Here is a 19,464-nt window from a genome sequence, read left to right as displayed (position 1 = left end):
AATCCCTCAGTACAATAATCCAATTTGCCCATAACACTAGGGGATGAAGGAGATTGAGTGTTAATTCTTTGAAGCATTTGGGATTCTAAGGGTCTCAGGGAATTACAAAGCCTTTAAGTTCTCTCCCCCGTGGCTTTTTATAACGGAGGGTGTAATGAGTTAAAACAGTTTGAATTACTTCATTTACAGAGAATACAGCAAGGGAAGGTAGCCAGGAGTGCAATGGAATCAAGCTCAAGGGGGCAAAGCCACTGATGTAATATTTCTAAAAATGCTGACAAACAGTTTAAAAAGCCAATGGTATTTTAACTGAATTACAAGGGAACAAGATATCTTGCTACAATTACACAGGGCTTCGTGAGACCACATCTAGAGTATAGTGTGAGGTTTACGCAAGAATGGATGTTTTAGGTGGAGTGTACTGTGAAGGTTCACTGATCCAAGAATTCCAGGTCCAAGGTGACTGAAAGGAAGGAAAGAAACAAACAAGAGGCAACAGTAAGGGAAACCATCAATCTGTGGATTACTGTATGAAGATACCAAATCAAGTTTAATTATCATTCAATTCATACATAGATACAGTTGAATGAGACAGCATTCCTCTGGGGCCCAAGGTGCAAAACATTCAAAGTAGCAAGCAAACTCAAAAATAGTGAGTGACATTCAAAAAGCGAGTAGCATAATTCAAAATAGTGAGCAAAGAAGCATATTCACTTAAAATAAAAACATATACATAGTCCAAGACCCTGTGTGACAATGTCTTGCAATCAATGGTACAGTATCCCAGCAGGTGCATGCAATCCAACCTGTAATTCCACTGCTCGAACATGGGAGGACAGCACCGATGGGAGAGGCCAGAACTTAGCTGCGTGTGGACACCATACTGTAGCGCCTCCGTGTCTCTCACCTGGTCTGCAGCAGCAGGCAAGCCCAAGGCTTAAGGCCTAGTCCTTGCTACAACCAAAGCTACACAGCTCCCATGTCAACTGTTCCTCCTCCAGACAAGGATAACAGGTCTGTGGCAACTTACACTATCACTGTCCAACCGAATCTTGCAATTGCAAGTGAAATGTCCAAGATAATTTCCCTCGGTTATACTGCACCAACTTTGATAATTCCAAGTAGAGGCAGCAACACAGACTGCAGCCAGGTCAGCTCATCCAAACCCAAACCGGCTCCTCTGACACTCTGGCAGGTTCCTCTGATATCCTGATCATCTCTTTCAACATTCCAGCTGGCTCCTTCTCCACATCCTGACCGTCCCCTTCAACACCTCAGCCGCTCTGCCGACACCAATCCAACTACTCTGATCAAAGAGCAGCTCACTGATGGACTATCCCTGAAGTACCAGAGGTTCTTGGAATAGAACTGTCTTTGGATCATAAGAAACAAAGTTTACAAAGAAAAAAGAATTTTTGGTTGGCCCTGAGAGGCAGCTGCATTTGCACATGCCACGATCTTACCAGAGGAGCCTTGGGAGCTTGTACTTTGCATGATTTGAAGTGAGTGAGTCTACTAACAGGTGTCTGTATCTGCACCTCTAGTCTGTAACTGATTTGGATCAAGCTTTGTCTCACCAGAAACAGGACTAAAGTACTGTTGCAAATGGTACTAAAGGCCAGTGCAGGTTATGACAGGTCACTACCGTTGGTATCCTAGATCATGTTGTCATCCAAGGAGCTTCCAAACTCCCAGGGACGGAAAAATACTCTGATAACTGATGGCAAGGACCAATGCATTAAATGGTAAGATTGTAAAACAAAGTAAGAGCTCCCTGGGTTCATTATGAACAGGAATAGTTTACATTTCACTAATTATTGGGAACTCTTATTCCATAATACTTCCTTCAGGACATAATCACAACTCAGCATGTAAAGCCTGTTCAAAATGTAAAATGATTTAAAAATTAACTGAGGGATGGGCATAAAGAAAAAAAACCACAGAAGGAGGACATTCAGCCCCTTGTGTTTGTTCTGCTTTTCAGTGAGATTCTGGCTGATCTTCACCTTCCTGCATTGACCCACATCCGTGGTTCCCTTAATATCTAAAAGTTTGTCCATCTCTGTCCTGAATATAGTCAGGACCTGAGCTCAAGGTCCCTTGAGTAGGGAATTTCCAATATTCACCACCTTCTAGGTGGAGAAATTTTGAAAGTGCTTTCCCAATCACATCTACTTACAGTAGTTACTGACTGAGGAAGCAGTGTGTTTTTTAGCTTCATGGATTGTAAATATCAACGTGTCTGCACCTTTTACACAGTTCAACAAACTGATCAGCAGCTTAAAGAGGTGTAAAATCCAAAAACACATCTGGCATACCTTCCATATGTAGTAAAATACCAATTCTTATTAACTTAGATTTAACAGTGAAATTGCAACCATTAACTAGAATGATTAACATTCTGAGAATGAGATATCATAGACTGACACTAGTCCCTACAATGTAGAAGCAGAAGGAAGAAATATTGATCAAATGCTCCTACAGAAAATACTTCCTTTATAATTCAGGCAATTAATTAAATGCCACACATTTTCAGCTTAAACAAAATTGAACTAGTTAATTAACTTGCATTGAAAAATATCAACTCTGAACACAAGAAAACAACAGTGATGATATTCAAAGTGAGAATAGCTTCAAAATAATGAGTGACATCATGGTATTTTAAAACCAGGTAAAAAAACAATAACAATACTGCACTAATACAACTGGTACAGTATCATTTAACGTATGTGGAGGAAAAGGACTACCGGTACTTGCAATTTACTGAGATTCCTCATCCTAAGTGCTGCTAGCAGGAAAACTTGGAGCAGCCCAGAACTGGGCACAGGAGAGAAATTCATTTCAGAGTTATGGCATTGTTTTATGCAAATTAAAGTGGTCAGACAAGTGGAAAGGTGTAGACACTCCTGCAAGAAACATGCCCTGTTTTGAACCAATTGCTTCACCATTTGATATCCAGTTTGATTTTAGACCCATTAATTTGGAGGAGCTGATTTGCAACAAACAAGTGTTCTGACCTATGGTACTACACCATCAAAGGTGGGAAGGGGAGAGAGCTATGCAAAAGTGAAAATAAAAATGAAACTTTTAAATTTGAAGCATTGCTGAATCAGAACCCATGTCGCTCAGCACAGTGAATAGAACAGTCAGAGTCAAAGCTAGGCAGTAGAGCTTTGGAAGACAGAAACAGAGAGCAGAAACAGGAGTAAGCCATTCAGAGCACTCCGCCATAGCCCATCAGCCTAAATCTATACCCTGCTCCTGCCTTCTCCTGACATCCAGAATCAGGTTTATTATCACTGATATATGTTATGAAATTTATTGTTTTGTGGTAGCAGTATAGTACATATAAAAATTTCTAAAAGTTAAAAGAAATATAAAATAGTCCAAAAAAATAGCAGAAGAGTAAGGTAGTTTTCATGGACCATTCAGAAATCTAAAATCCCTTCAAATTTACAGTCAAGGTAATAATGGAGAGCAGTCAGGTGCATTTTAGAATTGGTAGAGTTAAAGAAATCAAGGATCGGGATGATGGGGATAAAGTTTCAGGCATGGCAGTGTGAAGTTAGATGTTACAGAGGTGGAAATGGATCAAAATTCATAGACATTAGGGATAGTCAAGGGAAAGATTAAAAGCAACCCAATGGAGAAAACCTTTTACACAGGGGATGGTGGATATATGGAATGAGCTGTCAAAAGAAGATGTAGAGGTGGGTACAACTACAATATCTAAAAGACATTTAGACAGGTTCATGGATAGAAACGTTTAGAGGGTAATGGGACAAATGCAAATGGGACGAGGTTAAATGGGTCTAAGGTCAGAGATTTAAAAAGGAGATCAGGGAAGTCTGAAGGAGCTCATTTTTTCCACACAAAAGGCAATGTGTATTTGGAATGAGCTGCCAGAAATAGTAGATGACACATTAATAGCATTTAAAAGCCACTTATATAAGTACATAGATAGGAAAGGGTTAGTGGTCTATGGGTCAAATGTGGACAAGTGGGACTAGCTCACTGAGCAGCACAATCGGCATTGAGAAGTTGGATCAAAGGGCCTGTTCCTGTGCTGCATAACTCTATGTTTTAATAGCTATGTGTGTGGGCATCATACCTATAAACTTCGCTGAGCTTTTTGAAGAGATGAGCAAAGATAATTGATGAGGGCATGGCAGTAAATGTTATCTACATGGACTTTAATGCTTTCTACAAGGAACCTCATTGTAGGCTTATCTAGAAGATTAAGGGATATAGGATGCATGGAAACTTGGTAGAATGGATTCAATATCAGCTTGGCCAAGATGACAGAGAGTAGTGATGGAGGGTTGTTATTCTGTCTGGATGTCTGTGACTAGCTGTGCTTTGCAATGACTGAACCTGGGATCCCTGTTTTTGATGTACATAAACAATTTGGATGAAAATTTAGGTGGTTTACAGACAACACAAAAATTATTGAAGTTATGGATAGTGAAGAGGGTTTTTCAGCGGGATATACAGTAGGTAGGCTGGAAAAGTGGCAAATGGAGTTTAATCAGGACCAGTATGAGGTGTTGCACTCAGGGAAGTCAAGTGTAAGGAAATGGCAAGACTCTAAAGGAGCACTGATGCACAGAGGGATCTTGGGGTCTAAGTCCACAGTTCCTTGAAAGTAGCAACACAAGTGGATAAGGCAGAAAAGATGATGATGGCAGTAAAGATCAACATAATTGGTTTGGGTATGGAGTAGAAGAGTCAGGAGGTCTTGTTACAGCTGTATATACAATTTTAGTCATGCCACATTTGGAATATTGGTTCTGGTTCTGTTTACTGTATTACAGGTATGGTGCTTTGGAGACAGGTGCCTATAAGATTGCCTGAATTACAGAGTATTAGCTATAAGGAGTGGTTGGAGAAACTTGGATTGTTTCCTCTGAACAGTCAGATGATGAAAAGTGTACTTAAAATTATTAGAGGCATGGATAGGGTAGATAGTCCGTGTTTATTCCCAGGGTGGAAATATCAAATATTAGAGGATACAGCTTTAAACTGAGACAGGGAGAATTTATAGATTTAATGCAAGCTTTTATTTTACACAAAGAGTGAGAGATACCTGGTAAAAATAAATATGTTAGTACATTTAAGGGGTATTTAGACAGAAAAATAAACAGGAAGGGAATGGAGAGAGAGATCATTTATAGGCAGATGGGATTAGTTTCAACTGGCATTGTAGTCAGCAGAGATATCATGGTGTGATGGTATTGTGTTTGCTGACCGCAAAGCTTTAAACCCTATCTGTTATAGAAAGCTACAGGTACCCTCACTAAAGCGAGATTATAATGTAACTACCTACTCTTCAAAGCTAGCTCACTTCCCGGTTTACCCTCCATGGCATGTTTAGCTGCCAATATCCACTATTTGAACAGTGGATTCCCCCCCCACCAAGGAGGAGATACTTCCAGCTAACAAAGTTTAAATACAGTTCATTTATTTTTAGTGATACATGATTAAATCTAGACAAAATTCTTAAACCACATAGAAAACCTCTGAGTTTTAAGATCTTAAAATAGATTTCCAAATACAAATGATTTCTGAAGTAAAGATTTCCAAAAGACAGATATAATTCCTATAAGTTAAAAAAACATACCCATGAGTCACAGATGAACAAATCATCTGTTGCAGAAATTGAAGGCAGCAGAATAGATTCTAGTTCACCCTGTGTTTTTGTCATTCTTCTTGACGTTCCTGGGCCATGACTAATAAGCCTGCCAGCTCGCTACATTTATATTGTTTTTCTGCCACTTAGTCGACTTCACATGTATATGATAGTTTTTTCTGATACCGTTTTACACAAACTGCCGAGAAGCTTCTGGAAATAAGAATTCCCCGATTCCTACAATTAATGCTGTGAAGCTGACTCTTTAAGCACTCAAACCTTTCAACTACTAACGGATCAGCCATTTGATGTGCTAAGTAATGAAATCAATCTGGTCTGCAAGCTTCCTTGAACTAAATAATTTAGCCATATTGTCTGGTTTGAAACAAGCTCAATTAAATAACTCCATTGCTTTACACTTCAAGTCTTGAGAAATTGGCCCAGGTGATATGAACCTGCATCTTGTGTTCTATAGACAGTGCACTTGTTCAGCTGTCCTTTTAACTTTAGATTGATTATTGTTTGCCATTTACATTAAGAACTGAAGTCTGGCTCCCATTTATGACAAGAAGCTAAACAAAGAATATTAGTTGGAAGTTTATCTTACTCAACACCACCCTCGACATTTCAGCTGCTATGTTGGAAAGCTGAGCTTGGCACAAAAGGTAAGTCCCCTGGCCCCAGACAATGAATATCTATCACAATGGACCAAAGAGCCTGTTCCTGTGCAGTACTGTTCCATGTTCCAGGGCACAATCTACAGTTCTGTGCTCCTGCTACAAAGCCCTGGTCATCTAGCGTTGATACTGGGAGTTCCAATAAGTAAAATTCCCCAGTGGAGCTAAAAATGGAATCTGCATGGGAATCACAGACACACAGTCCTGTCAGGTGAAGTTTGAGGCAGATATGCTGTTTCCTTAAACAAATGCTATAAATCCAATGCTGTATGTGTTACTGGATCACAAATTTCCTTACTTGTAGACCCCAGTCAGCTCGGAATGGTAACAACATCTCCTCCATGATCTCCATCAACATAGGTGCACCAGAGGGCTGTTTGCTGAGCCCCTGTTCTACTCACTTAACACCTAGGACTGTGCGGCTAAGCACACAATGGCATATTCAAATTTGCTGATGACACCACTGTGTGGGCCGAATCGAAGGTGGTGATGAATAAGCATACAGGAGAGAGATTGAAAAATTGCCTAAGTGGTGTCATAACAACCTCTCAATCAATGTCGGCAGACTAAGGAACTGATTATTGATTATTGATTCCTGGGATGGCAGGACTTTCATATGAAGAAAGACTGGATCGACTAGGCTTATACTCGCTGGAATTTAGAAGATTGAGGGGGGATCTTATTGAAATGTATAAAATTCTAAAGGGATTGGACAGGCTAGATGCAGGAAGATTGTTCCCGATGTTGGGGAAGTCCAGAACGAGGGGTCACAGTTTAAGGATAAAGAGGAAGCCTTTTAGGACTGAGATGAGGAGAAACTTCTTCACACAGAGAATGGTGAATCTGTGGAATTCTCTGCCACAGGCAACAGTTGAGGCCAGTTTATTGGCTATATTTAAGAGGGAGTTAGATATGGCCCTTGTGGCTAAAGGGATCGGGGGTATGGAGAGAAGGCATGTACAGGGTTCTGAGTTGGATGATCAGCCATGATCATACTGAATGGCGGTGCTGGCTCGAAGGGCCGAATGGCCTACTCCTGCACCTATTTTCTATGTTTCTATTATAGACTTCAGAAGAAGGTAACCAGAGGTCCATGAGCCAGTCTTCATGGGAGGATCAGAGATGGAGAGGGTTAGTAACTTTAAATTCCTGGGTCTTACTATTTCAGAGGACCTGTTCTGGACCCAGCATGCAAGTGCAATTCAGAAGAAAGCACAGCAGCACCTCTACTTCCTTTGGAATCTGCAAAGATTCAGCATGATATCTAAAACTTTGACAAACTTCTATAGAAGTGCAGTGGAGAGTATATTAAATGGCTGCCTCATGGCCTGGTATTGAAACACCAATGCCTTTGAATGGAAAATCCTACAAAAGGTAGTGGATTCGGCCTGTCCATCGCAGGTAAGCCCTCCTAACCACTGAGCACATCTATATGAAACAATGTTATAGGAAAGCAGCGTTCGTCATCAGAGATCCCCACCACCTGGGCCATGCTCTCTTCTCTCTGCTGCCATTAGGTAGAAGGTACAAGAGCCTCAAGATTCACACCAACAGGTTCAAGAACAGTTACTACTCCTCAACCATCAGGCTCTTAAATAAAAGGGGATAACTGCACTCACTTTCCCCATCACTGAAATGTTCCTACAATGATCTCACTTTAAGGACTCTTTATCTCATGTTCTTGTTATTTATAACTATTTATTTATATTTGCATTTGCACAGTTTGTTGTCTTCTGCACTCTGGTTGATCTTTCATTGATTCTGTCATAGTTAATTATTCTATAGATTTGTTGAGCATGCCCACAAGAAAACAAACCTCAGAGCTGTATATGGTGACATATATGTAATTTGACAATAAACTTTACTTTGAACGTTGAACTTTATTCAGTAATTATGTGATGCAGCATTTACAATGCATTTGAATGTATTCAATACATTGCAATAGGAGGTCACAGTGAGGACTGATAGGAGTAGTAAGTGGCTGTTTTGACCAGCTGTGAACTTCAAGACTTTAATTAGGGTTGTTATACATTGAATTTTAAAGCTGGAAAGCATAAGTATGACCCAACAACTTAGCAGTTCAGTGTTACTACATAAATTTTTGTGCTACCATAAATAAATAAAGGAAAAGCTATCAATTTGCATTACCAGCCACACTTTAACCCATTCCCAATTTACGACAGAAGTGGTAATCCTTTCAGCTATAAACATCAGATCAACACTTTGATCTCAACATAGTAAATTTGTGAGCTCATTAAGTGCTTGTAGAATTGCAGAGTACAACACAGCTGCTTATTGTTAAAATTACTCCAGTTATGTTATTAAAATAGAAATTCAATTAATACTCTACAAGACTGCTATTTACTAAAACTGTTCTTTGAAGTCATGGTAATTTTAGACATAATATTTTACAATAATTCAGTATTCTTTAACTAGAATAAGGCCTAACTGTTAAGAATATTAACAATTTTGACCAGAGTTGCAAACACTAATCTGTCAGATTTCAGATCATCCACAATACTACCCTTCAAGTGTCTGACACAGGCACTAGTACAAATCACCATAGGACAGGGTCTCACTGGCAGCTTTTATACCCAGTTTACTTCAGCAACTGGCTGAACCGTTGGGAATTAGACTGCAACAAGCACAAAGTTCAGTTAACCAGTGACGTACAAAGCACTGCATATTTTTTCCTCTTCATTGTCCTGTATAATTTATGTACAATTTACATTTTAAGTGTTGTCTGTACCTACATGCTGTGATGCTGCTGCAAGCAAGTTTTCCTTGTATTTGTACCTCATTGTACATGAGAATAAATGATTGAAATCATAGTTGGGGATTCTATCACAAAGATCAGGGATGGCAGTAGCATGAATGATCTCAGTATACACTGAATTACAAAGGAGATCACTCCATTCCAGATCAGCTAATTACCGAACACTCTACTTGAAGGCTGATGCCTTCAAAATGAGATCATCAGCTGGCTGAAGGGCAGCAAAATGAGGTGGTTTAAGGAGATTTCGTTGGTTGCAGCAGTCAGGAATGGCTGACCCTATTCTCTTAGTACTGCTGTTCAGGAACCAACTTTGCCGATGAAGGGAATTTTGCAGCTAGATAGAATATTTGATGAGTTAGAGGCAAGAGAAAACATTGTATCATTTTCTGATGTTATGTTCTCGATTCCAAGTTTCCAGTAGATCAGTGGAAGGGGACCTCAGATGGATAATCAGACAGTAAACACCACCCATTGCTCACAGTCAAGTGTCTCACACACAAAATATTGACCACATAATTTGCTGATGTTGGCCAGGAAATTGGGAAAACTCTCTGCTCTTTGTTAGGTTATATCATTATAGCATCTTTTATTTTCCTATCCTATCCAAGGTTGGTGAACAAGCTGAGTCTACACCTGCCACCCAAATCCTTCTCAACTATCAATTTGATTCTTACCAACCTTCAATAGCACTTCATACTAAACATTCTCAAATTGTTTAAACTCCTCCACAGCTTCACCTCATCCTCTTGTAAGCACCTCCTAATCTAACTGGTTCATGCTGGTAAAGGAATTTCATGGTGAAAACTCTACTGAAAAAGCCCTTGATGTGTCCTTCCACTGCTTCACACATCTGAAATGGACTGTGCCAAAGGACTGGATCAGTGGGTTCATACTGCACTCATGTGAGCACAAGCACTGCCAACTCTGACACTGGGCTTGAAATCAAATCTCAGAATGGGAGAAGAACCATCCACTGATTATGGAAACCAAGGAGGTGATGGAATGAAGTACAATAAGCCTCACACTGCAGGGCTTGTTTGAGAGTTTTCACACAGAAACAGGCTCACCAATAAAATGCTAATCATCAACCACCCATTTACACCAATCACTTTTATCTTTATTCTCCACATGGCCCCATCAACTCACTTGATAAATTTTTGATGGGTTAGGGCACCAAAGGTTACGAGAAGAAGGCAGGAGAATGGGGTACTTGATGGTCAGCAATGTCTGTTGGGCCAAAGGGTCTGTTCCTTTTCCATTTCTACATTTATAAAAATGACACAGAATTAATTGTGAATCGCCTATCAGTAACTGAAAAGTCAAAATTACAGCTGCATGCATCTCCAGCTCAATGACTTATGCTCCCAGACCCACAAAACAAACACTGCCAACACTCCTGACTGCTGCTGTTTGGTAGCAAAGTGGCATAGTGAGTAGAGCCATAGTCTCTTAGAACGAGAGACTCAGGTTCAATCCTGTCCTCTGGTACTGTCGGTGTAGAGCTTGCATGTTCTCTCTATGACCACATTAGGGGGACACATCACTCCCTAACCAATACTGCAGGTACCGCCAACACTCCCTAACTACTTTGATGAAAGATCCCAGGCATAAGTTAATCATTTGACTTTCCATGCAGCCTGACCTACTAAGATTTTCAACAATGTTCTGATTTTATTTCATATTCTCAGCATTTTCAGTTTCCTTTTACTTTCAACACAACTACCACTGCAGCCAGCATGAGCACTTGGAGCAAACAACACTGCAGCCAGTTCCAACTGTGCAGCCAACACCAGTGTTGATAGGAAGGGCATAGAGTAGGGGTTTTCAAGCTTTTTATGCCATGGTCTTCTACCATTAACCAAGGGGTCCATGGACCCCAGGCTGGGAACCCCTGGCTTAGAGGGAATAGGTCAAACACACTCAAATAGGTCAAGGGATCTGCTTCCATGTTATAAAACTACTATATGATAAAACACTGCAGCCAACTCCAGCACTGCGTACATACTGTATGTCTGCTTTACTCATACATATATACCTTCCGTGATACACAATTTTAATTGTGGTTGCATCACCCTGATTCCAGGCTTTTGTTACTTTTGCAGGGAATGAACAGTGAGAAGACTGACAGTATCAGAACTCTGATGTCGCAGGGCAGATCCCCATCTGTGGAAGTCGGCCTTATGTTGGGATCAATGGGAGATGTACCATTAATAGTTGTCTCAAGAAGGACTATTATCTTTTAGGTGGCTGCTGGTTCTGTAGGTGCTGACAGTGGTGTGGAGTTGATCCTCCTTACACTGTACTTAAGGAACCAAAACAGGTCTGACAGCTCTGTCAGCGTTTATTCTTCAGTCAAACCTCATCACCCAATCTACAATTGGGGCTACACTTCAACAGTATAATATTGACTACAAAGCACTTTTTTTCCATTTATATATTGCCCATTACAATAGGTTGTTCCTAAACACTTTTTTCAGCTTCACATTGTCTTCTACTTCTCTTGGTTGTTCTGTTCCATTTGTATACATCTGTTCTATTCCCCTCAGAAGTTTTGAGTTCTCACCACTCTGTGGGTTCTGACATCCATTGTCAACCAACAATCACTGTCCAACAGCAACAGTTGGAGCAAGCTGGAGCAGAAAGCTTGCCCCTCCTTCAGCAATGTGCATCCTTGTTAAGGACTAATGTTCAACATCCTAATCTGGGACCAGTGTTCCTTGTACAACTGAACTAATCTGTGGGCCAAAGGGCCTGCAGTTGTGCATTACAGTTCTAATGCAGTTGAACTCTGCTGAATGTCAGTGTACAGCATGCAAAGACTCTGTTGCTATGACATCAAAGCAGTGATGTTTAATATGGAAACCTCTAACATTAGTCATTTTACTTCTTTTTCCAGCCAAAGTAAGCAAGAATTAAAATTGTAATAATACATTAACAAACATAATTGTCCTTTTCTTTTACTGTAAACAAATTGAAGCTCTCAGGTGGAACATGGCATGTACATAGATGTTTTGCTTCTGTGTTAGATATAGCACATCTATAAATGCTAACAGCTGCTGCATTAGATTTTTCACACAGAAGACAGTGAGGCTTAAAGGGTTAAAGACCGACTGCAGATTGCATAAACTTGGCTTGTACTCACAAGCAATCTGAAATGATTAATGGATTCAAAAGGGAATGTAAAGAAAACTACTTCCTCTGGTGGGAAAGTTCAAATTGAGGTGGCATAAGTCAGCCAGGCTGTTGGGGATGAAATTGGGATGCATTTCTTTACACAGTGATCATGGAAAACAGAAGCTTATTCCCCAAAATGTTGCAGATGCTGGGGGCCAATTCGTTGACATGCATTTTCAGTGGTGAAAGAAGCTCAGGGATTCAAAGGGCTTCCTGCGTCGAGGTAATAGGGAATTATATTGAGCCGCCTCAATTAACCCAAAATATCTTAATATGGAACACTGCTCTAAACATTAATTATGTTCTTTACATGTTATTGTTGCATTCCTGAATGATCTGAGATAACAATAATGCAACTTCAGGATTTTCACACATGGCTGCTGGCACATCCTGTGTGAAGTGGGTTAAGCAGCCTTGTTGGATAGGTTGCAGCAGGGCTGAGCCACAGAAACAATGAAATGCCTGTTCATTCACTTCAAATCACTGTGATATCCTTCAGATTCTACACTATTTTTTCATTATTAATTCAGAGTCATTTGGTAGTTCTTCATTTAACATGGAACTCTTTCCAAAATGTGGAGAGGCCAAATAATTCAAAAGCCCTGCAGGATTGGTTGAGTGTGTACATAACCACTTAATGGAGTGACAAATTCTAAATTTAGTTTCTTTTACAGTGTTCCATAAAAAGTTTGCAGCCAGGGATAGAACATGCTGTAGGTATCATTTCCTAACTTGAAAGGACTCTTGACGTTCTCAATTCCCTATCAGTCTGAAAGCCCACACAAGCTTATCCCTATTTTAATGCCATTGGTTTTCCCAGTATAGGGATGTTCACATTTCAAAGTACATGTCACCGTATTCTACCCTGAGATTTATTTTCTTGCAGGCATTCACATAGAACAAAGACATTCAACAGAATCAATGAAAAACTGAACACAAAGACTGACAAACACCCAATGTACAAAAGAAGACAAACGGTAAATAAAGAAATAAAGCAAATAAGTAATACTGCACATGAGCTATAGAGTCCTTCAAAATGAGATTGTGGAATCAAGAGCTGATGTGAGTGAAGTTATCCTTGCTAGTTCAGGAGCCTAATGGTTGAAGGGTAATAACTGTTCTTGAACCTGGTGCTATGGGACTTAAGGCTCCTGTATCTCTATCCTGAGAGCAGGAGTGAGAAGAGAGCTTGAATGGTGAAAGGTCCTTGATGATGGATGCTGCTTTCTTTTGGCAGAGCTCCTTGTAGATGTATTCAATGGTGAGGAGGGCTTTGCCTGTGATTACTGGGTTGTATCCACCACATTTTGTAGGTCTTTCCATTCTTGGGCATTGGTGTTTCCATACCAGATTGCGATGCAACCAGTCAGAATACACTCCACTATGCATCTATAGAGCTTTGTCAAAGTTTTAGATGACATGCTGAAACTGTGCAAACGTCTAAGGAAGTAGAGGTGCTCAAAATGTACAAGCAGTTCAGACTTCGTCCTCCCCAATTCTTTGGCTCCAAAACATGCATGAACATTGCTTGTGGCAGCAAGCACTCTCACTAACAGCAACACCCTTAGGCCCATCATCAGCTGGGCCTAGACTGTTCTTAGGTTCAAATCCCATGTGGAAAACTTATGAAAATTATAATTTTGAACCAGAAAAGTTATGGATAGTCACTAAAATCCAACTGTGTAATGGAAGGATCTGTCACCCCTGCTCAATCCTGCATGGGCGTCACACCAACATCTGCCCATGTGATTAATACCCAACTTTGGTAACAAACAGCTATACCACATACACAAAATAATGCTGATGTAGTATCCTCTTTTAAGCAGTTCAGACTTTCAACGTTGCTAACTGCGAAACAGAAGGTGACAGACTTTAGCCACCTCACTCACTTTAGCAGAAAGTACAACAAATATCATGGCCAAGGATGGCTCCAATTCAGTGGGCTGTGAGGTGCCTGAAGAGGTTTTTATGGGAACCACAAATTTTTCCACAAGTGGGATAGAAGGATCATGAAAAGTGGGTGGGTGTGTAGCTGTAAGCTGATTTGCTCTTTCTGCCACTTCCATGTGTGCTCCTAATGCAATGCCATTTTGATGCTCCTTCTCCACATGGTCATTGGCCTGAGATTGTCAGGAGTCAGTGGGAATGTTGCATTTCTTCAAGGAGGCTTTGTGCTCATCCATGAATCTTTCCCTGATTTCCTGTTAATCTTGCTCTCCAGATTTTCGGCATCTGAAGTCTCTCTTATGTCTTCATTTTGCAGTTCCACTGCAAAGTCTCTTCGAGGTATCCTACTTGAAGAAGTTTTCTTCCTCTCTTATACAGTAATTTTGTGAGATCCTCTCTCATTGCTCCACCTCTGTGATCTCTGCTACTCTACAGTTTCTCAACTAACACCTGTTAACTTGCGCTCCTCCCTCTCCCCCACCCTTTTATTCCGGCCTCTACTCTCTTTCTTTCCAATCCTGATGAAGGATGTCAGTCCCCAAAACCCCAACTGTTCAAATCCTTCCACCGATGCTGCCAAAAACTAATGAGTTCCTCCAATATTTTGTGTCTGCTCAGGTAAATTTCCAGCATCTAGACTCATTTGTTTCTCCATTTAGGAACAGAGTGCCTGGTTTAGGCACCTGGTAGGCGAATAATAATCCAGCTCAGTAGAGCTGCCTTACAGTAATTAGAGCCTCAATGAAAGGGATTTGGTCTGGGAGTGAGTTCCACATGCAGAGTAACAAATAATCAACTACAAATAATCAAGGAAGTAAAGCACTCAGAAAGGAGAAAAATCACCTGTATAATTTCATTTTCTTCTCACTATTTAACATACCATGAGATCAACCTTGACATACACACACAGATAGAATGAGAACACAAGGTTCACATCACCACACATTTATTCCTTACTTTTATTCACTCATCAAAAATGCAACTTCCTATATTTTCATTTGTCAAAAGTGGTTGCTGACAAATAATTTGGACAATGTTAACCTAGATCTCTTGAACTCATGGTGTAACCTGGATTATCAAGTACATAAATGACTGTCTAAACTGCCAAATATAATTGGAATGATGGCCCAACATTCTGAAGCTCAGGCTCCTTATCTCGAGAGTTAAGTTCAAATTACTATGGAAATAAAACTCAACTGGACAAAAATTGGAATGAAGACCTATTATCAGTAATAGGTGACTACAGAAACTCAACGTAAAAAACCATCATGGGTCACAGGGAAGGAAAGTCTACCCCTCCCCTCCCCCACCTTAGTGAATGTTGCTCTAGGTCCACCTGGGTGATCGACTTTTATCCGTATCTATCTACTTTCAGGGTATTTATAAGAAAGGGATAAAAGATTGTCAGCAACTGGAGCGCTGCTATAGTCTACACAGCAGAGTGTTTGTTTCATGTAGGATAGGGCTCATTAGAATTGAACACTTAAATTTCAAACCATTCTTGTGCCCACATCTACATTTTGATGTTTATGCTTTCCTAAATTTTATGCAATTAAATTGTAAATTACATCATGCTATATTATTAATGGAATAAATTAGGTTTTAAAACTTGAAGTAATTTTTAATTGACCTAAAATGTAGAACAGAAAAGCTAAATTTATGTTAAACCTCAGAAATTGGCATTAAAAAATGCCAATGTTCTATAGAGAAAGAAGTAACACTGGTACAAGCAACATGCTGGGTTTTACAGCAACTGTTTATCAAATGGTAAGGGGTAGTGAGATTTGTTTAATAAATGCTGCCCACATTTGCAACATCCCAGGAATGAATAAAGACCCATATTCCCTGAATATATGACATTCGACAACGTGGTAGGTAAGAAAGAGAAAGTAAATGCAGGTGTTTACTCCTCCACAACCTGAAAACTCTTTAGTCTGAGGATGGTGGTTCATTCTCATTTGTCTGACAAACCCAGAATGTGAACATTTCTTCTAGTTTCAAATGGACATCAAGGGCAGACTTTGTGGTAGATAAAATAAACTCCCTGTTGCAGCAATCTTTAACTCTGCAATAAAATGTGTATGTTGTGGATTGGTAAAAAATAATCATTCCTCGCAAAGTTTCCTATGAAAGGTTAAAGATAAAATCCAGCATTCCAATGCTGTAAGGTTAAAAATGATTTATGTAAAGCCAACACAAATATTTGTTTGAGTGTATAGGAAGAATAAAATGCTTTGAAAAGTCAAAGCTACCGGCAGTCCAATGGACTTAATGAAAATAGATTTTCCATAATGCACAGCTTTTTAATTTTAAGATTTCTTATCTTGCATTGTAATAATCCTTCACCAAATCTGTTCTCACAAATTACAGCACATTATCTATTAGTTGGTTAGCTTTGCGTAAACCATTATTCCTTTCACACAATGTGACTTATAGCAGATAAGCACACGTGTGTTTGAACTATAAACGTTTACTGTCTACTGCTGTGACTTTCACACTGAAACATACAGCCACATAAAACAATATTCACTCTTATTCCAACAGTAGTTCCTCTCCAAAGTCATCTTTACCTGGTACATTGATTGCATGCTGTGGGGCATCTGCAACTAAGGACAGCTGACCTCCTTTGCTCAGCCTGTCACACAAGAGGGTAATGTGTTTCTTTAACCTGCTGGTATCTTTTGGCATGCTGAGTTGGTTTGTGGGGTTCAATGCCTGGTCCTTAGAGGTTCTTGAAAGACAGGTTCTGAGTAAGTGAACGACAGCCGCATCAACACACTCCTCCCAGCCCTGCAAGGTCAAGAGATGGAACAATCATTGATTAGATGGAAAATTGATCTACAAAAGTTGCAATTTCAAATCTGATTCAGATATTCAACCACAGAACCATTTATTTCATCTACTGCTGTTTAACAGAAACTATGGATCCTTGCTCTGGATTGTTCCCTGAACAAGCCAAAGAATCAGGTGCCAAATTTTGTTTGTGCCAGAGATTGAATAATCCAAGAATAATCCTACATATGGAGGACAAAATAACTAGCCTACTCAGGGATTACATTTTAAGTTAATAGACTGCAAATCGGTAAATATAGAAATACATAATTTTGCTTTGTGCATCTTTGTGCATCTTGTGCAATACCTTAATGACAACAGCTTCACTATTACATTTTCATTCTGTCTTCAAGGAAATGCATGTTCCATTAAAATTTACTTACTAAATTGCTCTGCTTTTCCCTTCTTCAGAGGGTTTCTGATAACATAGGTCTTACTAGGCCTTTGGCTAGCTGATCTAATATTTCACAATATGTGGAGCTAATATGTGGATACTTAGCACAGGACTACTTGCATCACATTACATTCAGATTTGCTTTTGCTTATATGTGCCAAAGTGCTTCGGAGAAAATGGACTGGTTTGATTCTTTAAGTGCAGTCTGTATACTTCTGTAGGTAAATACGTATGATCAGTGAACCTGATTTTCTGGCGCTGATGGGATAAGGTGTCTTGCCGTGTGCAGCAACCTTCAGTTAGCAGTAGAACTCTCACCAAAGAGGGCTAACTCAATCCAAACCAAAATGTTAACTCTTCCATTTAATGAAAGCCAAGAGATTGGTATGTTTTGCTTTAAGTTACAGCAGCCACGTTCTGCACAACATGCCTTGCGATTTTCTTTACCACAGCCAGGTTGTGGTGTGAGTGAACCATATGTAAACTCCATTTAAAGCCTGGCTGTAAGCCACTACATGAGCTGCAATACTCAGTGAACAGGAACACACTATAGAGCTGAGTTGTAACAATAACTGCCTCAGACAGTAGTCTACGTGGAGAGAAATAGAGAGATTTGCAGATGCTTTGCCATAATTTTCCATTGCAGCATAGGTCAATTTCCATAGGTCAATCAGGCTGGTAATGATGGTAATTGAGAAGGACAATAAACTTAAAAATTTACAGTGTCTCTTTATTTAATTTAGAATAACATTGTTTGGATATTGGGCAAGTGAGCTACTTTGCATGACTGTTTACGACTCAACATACTTTGTTTTATAAATGCTAATTTTAATAATCTTTTCTTAACTAAATAGAACAAAGAAAATAGACAAAGTAAACATCACTCCTAATTCAACCTTCAAACAATAGTTATGCTAGAATTCTACCAACTTAAAGATGTCTACTAGGATTCTTTAACCTAATAATAACTGTTAGCTAAATATAAGTTAAAACCTAAAACCAATAACAACTACTAACTATTTAAGTTGCTGTTTGAATTTTACTGTTGACTAATTTTTTAAAAATATTTGTAACAGTTGGTGTAAAGGTGGAATTTAGATAGGAATTGATGTTATGAAGATTCAAATAAATTGTTTGGTAGATTAACCTTCAAAAGGAAAGGATTACATGTTGCCATTTTAAAAGGCGATTGTTTACTGCTGTCCAAATTAAATGTATCAGTCATTAATTGAATCGCCAGTGACCATCAGGATTGTGAGGTTTGTTTAATATTTCAATTAAGCTCAGTTGGGTGGACAGGTTGAATAGAGTGGTCTGCGCAAAAAAAGCGCCAGTTGCCGCTGATGGATATGTAAATTAAAAGGGCAATTAAACAGGGATCATAGCAAAAATGCTAGGGAGGGATGGAGGAGTTGGCTAAAAGAAATTTAAGTAGTTATTACCGATGCTGAGAAAACCCAGGGAAACTAAACATGTTACGTTGTTTCAGTTACATGATAACTTTTGCTAAGAATTTAGACTACTGGTCCAGATAACTAAACTATGTTGGTAGTGGGGTGGTGTACATCTCTGATATTTGGTCAAGCAATTTCAGAAAAGCTCCCAATTCTCATTATTTCAAGGAAGTATGCAATGCAACTGAGAAACTGATCTTTCTCACAACAAAGAGAAAAATAAAATCTGCGTGTATTAAGATATGAATATATCATGAAAGGCCATGTAATTGGAACAACATTGTGTGTTGCTCTAGATTTCCAACATATTCAGAGTCTCTTGTACTTATGTGGCTTTATAACTAGTACTTGATCCATCAAACAGGCAGTGAGTGAGAGCCCAGGTCCTGCAGAAAATAAGCATGGTGCAGCGTGGAAGGAAGGGGCGGAGAAGGGTGAAAGGGGAGGGGGGGGGTTGAGAAAGGGCTGGGACTGGAGTACAGTCAGCACAATGAGGTCTGTTGTGATTGTAGTTGGGACAGACAGTCTTCTCAACATTCAGTAGGATCAGCCACCGTTTATTCCTAGAGTGCAGAAGATCT

The 19,464-nt window shown here is 39.6% G+C and overlaps 1 protein-coding gene across 4 annotated transcripts in view; it reads right to left on the bottom strand.

Annotated features, from left to right (window-relative positions):
• bbs9 (Bardet-Biedl syndrome 9) overlaps positions 1–19,464 on the bottom strand; it is a 372,439-nt gene that overhangs the window by 92,168 nt on the left and 260,807 nt on the right. For all 4 annotated transcript variants that reach the window (XM_073049830.1, XM_073049803.1, XM_073049822.1 and 1 more), the window contains one exon: positions 16,774–16,993. In XM_073049830.1, coding sequence (XP_072905931.1) covers positions 16,774–16,993 — 220 coding nt within the window. The remainder of the gene's footprint in view (positions 1–16,773; positions 16,994–19,464) is intronic.

Source organism: Hemitrygon akajei, chromosome 1, assembly GCF_048418815.1.
Source record: "Hemitrygon akajei chromosome 1, sHemAka1.3, whole genome shotgun sequence".
Classification (NCBI taxonomy): Eukaryota; Metazoa; Chordata; class Chondrichthyes; order Myliobatiformes; family Dasyatidae; genus Hemitrygon; species Hemitrygon akajei.
The sequence above is the reverse complement of the archived record's forward strand: the minus strand, read 5'-3'. Positions and strand labels throughout refer to the sequence as shown.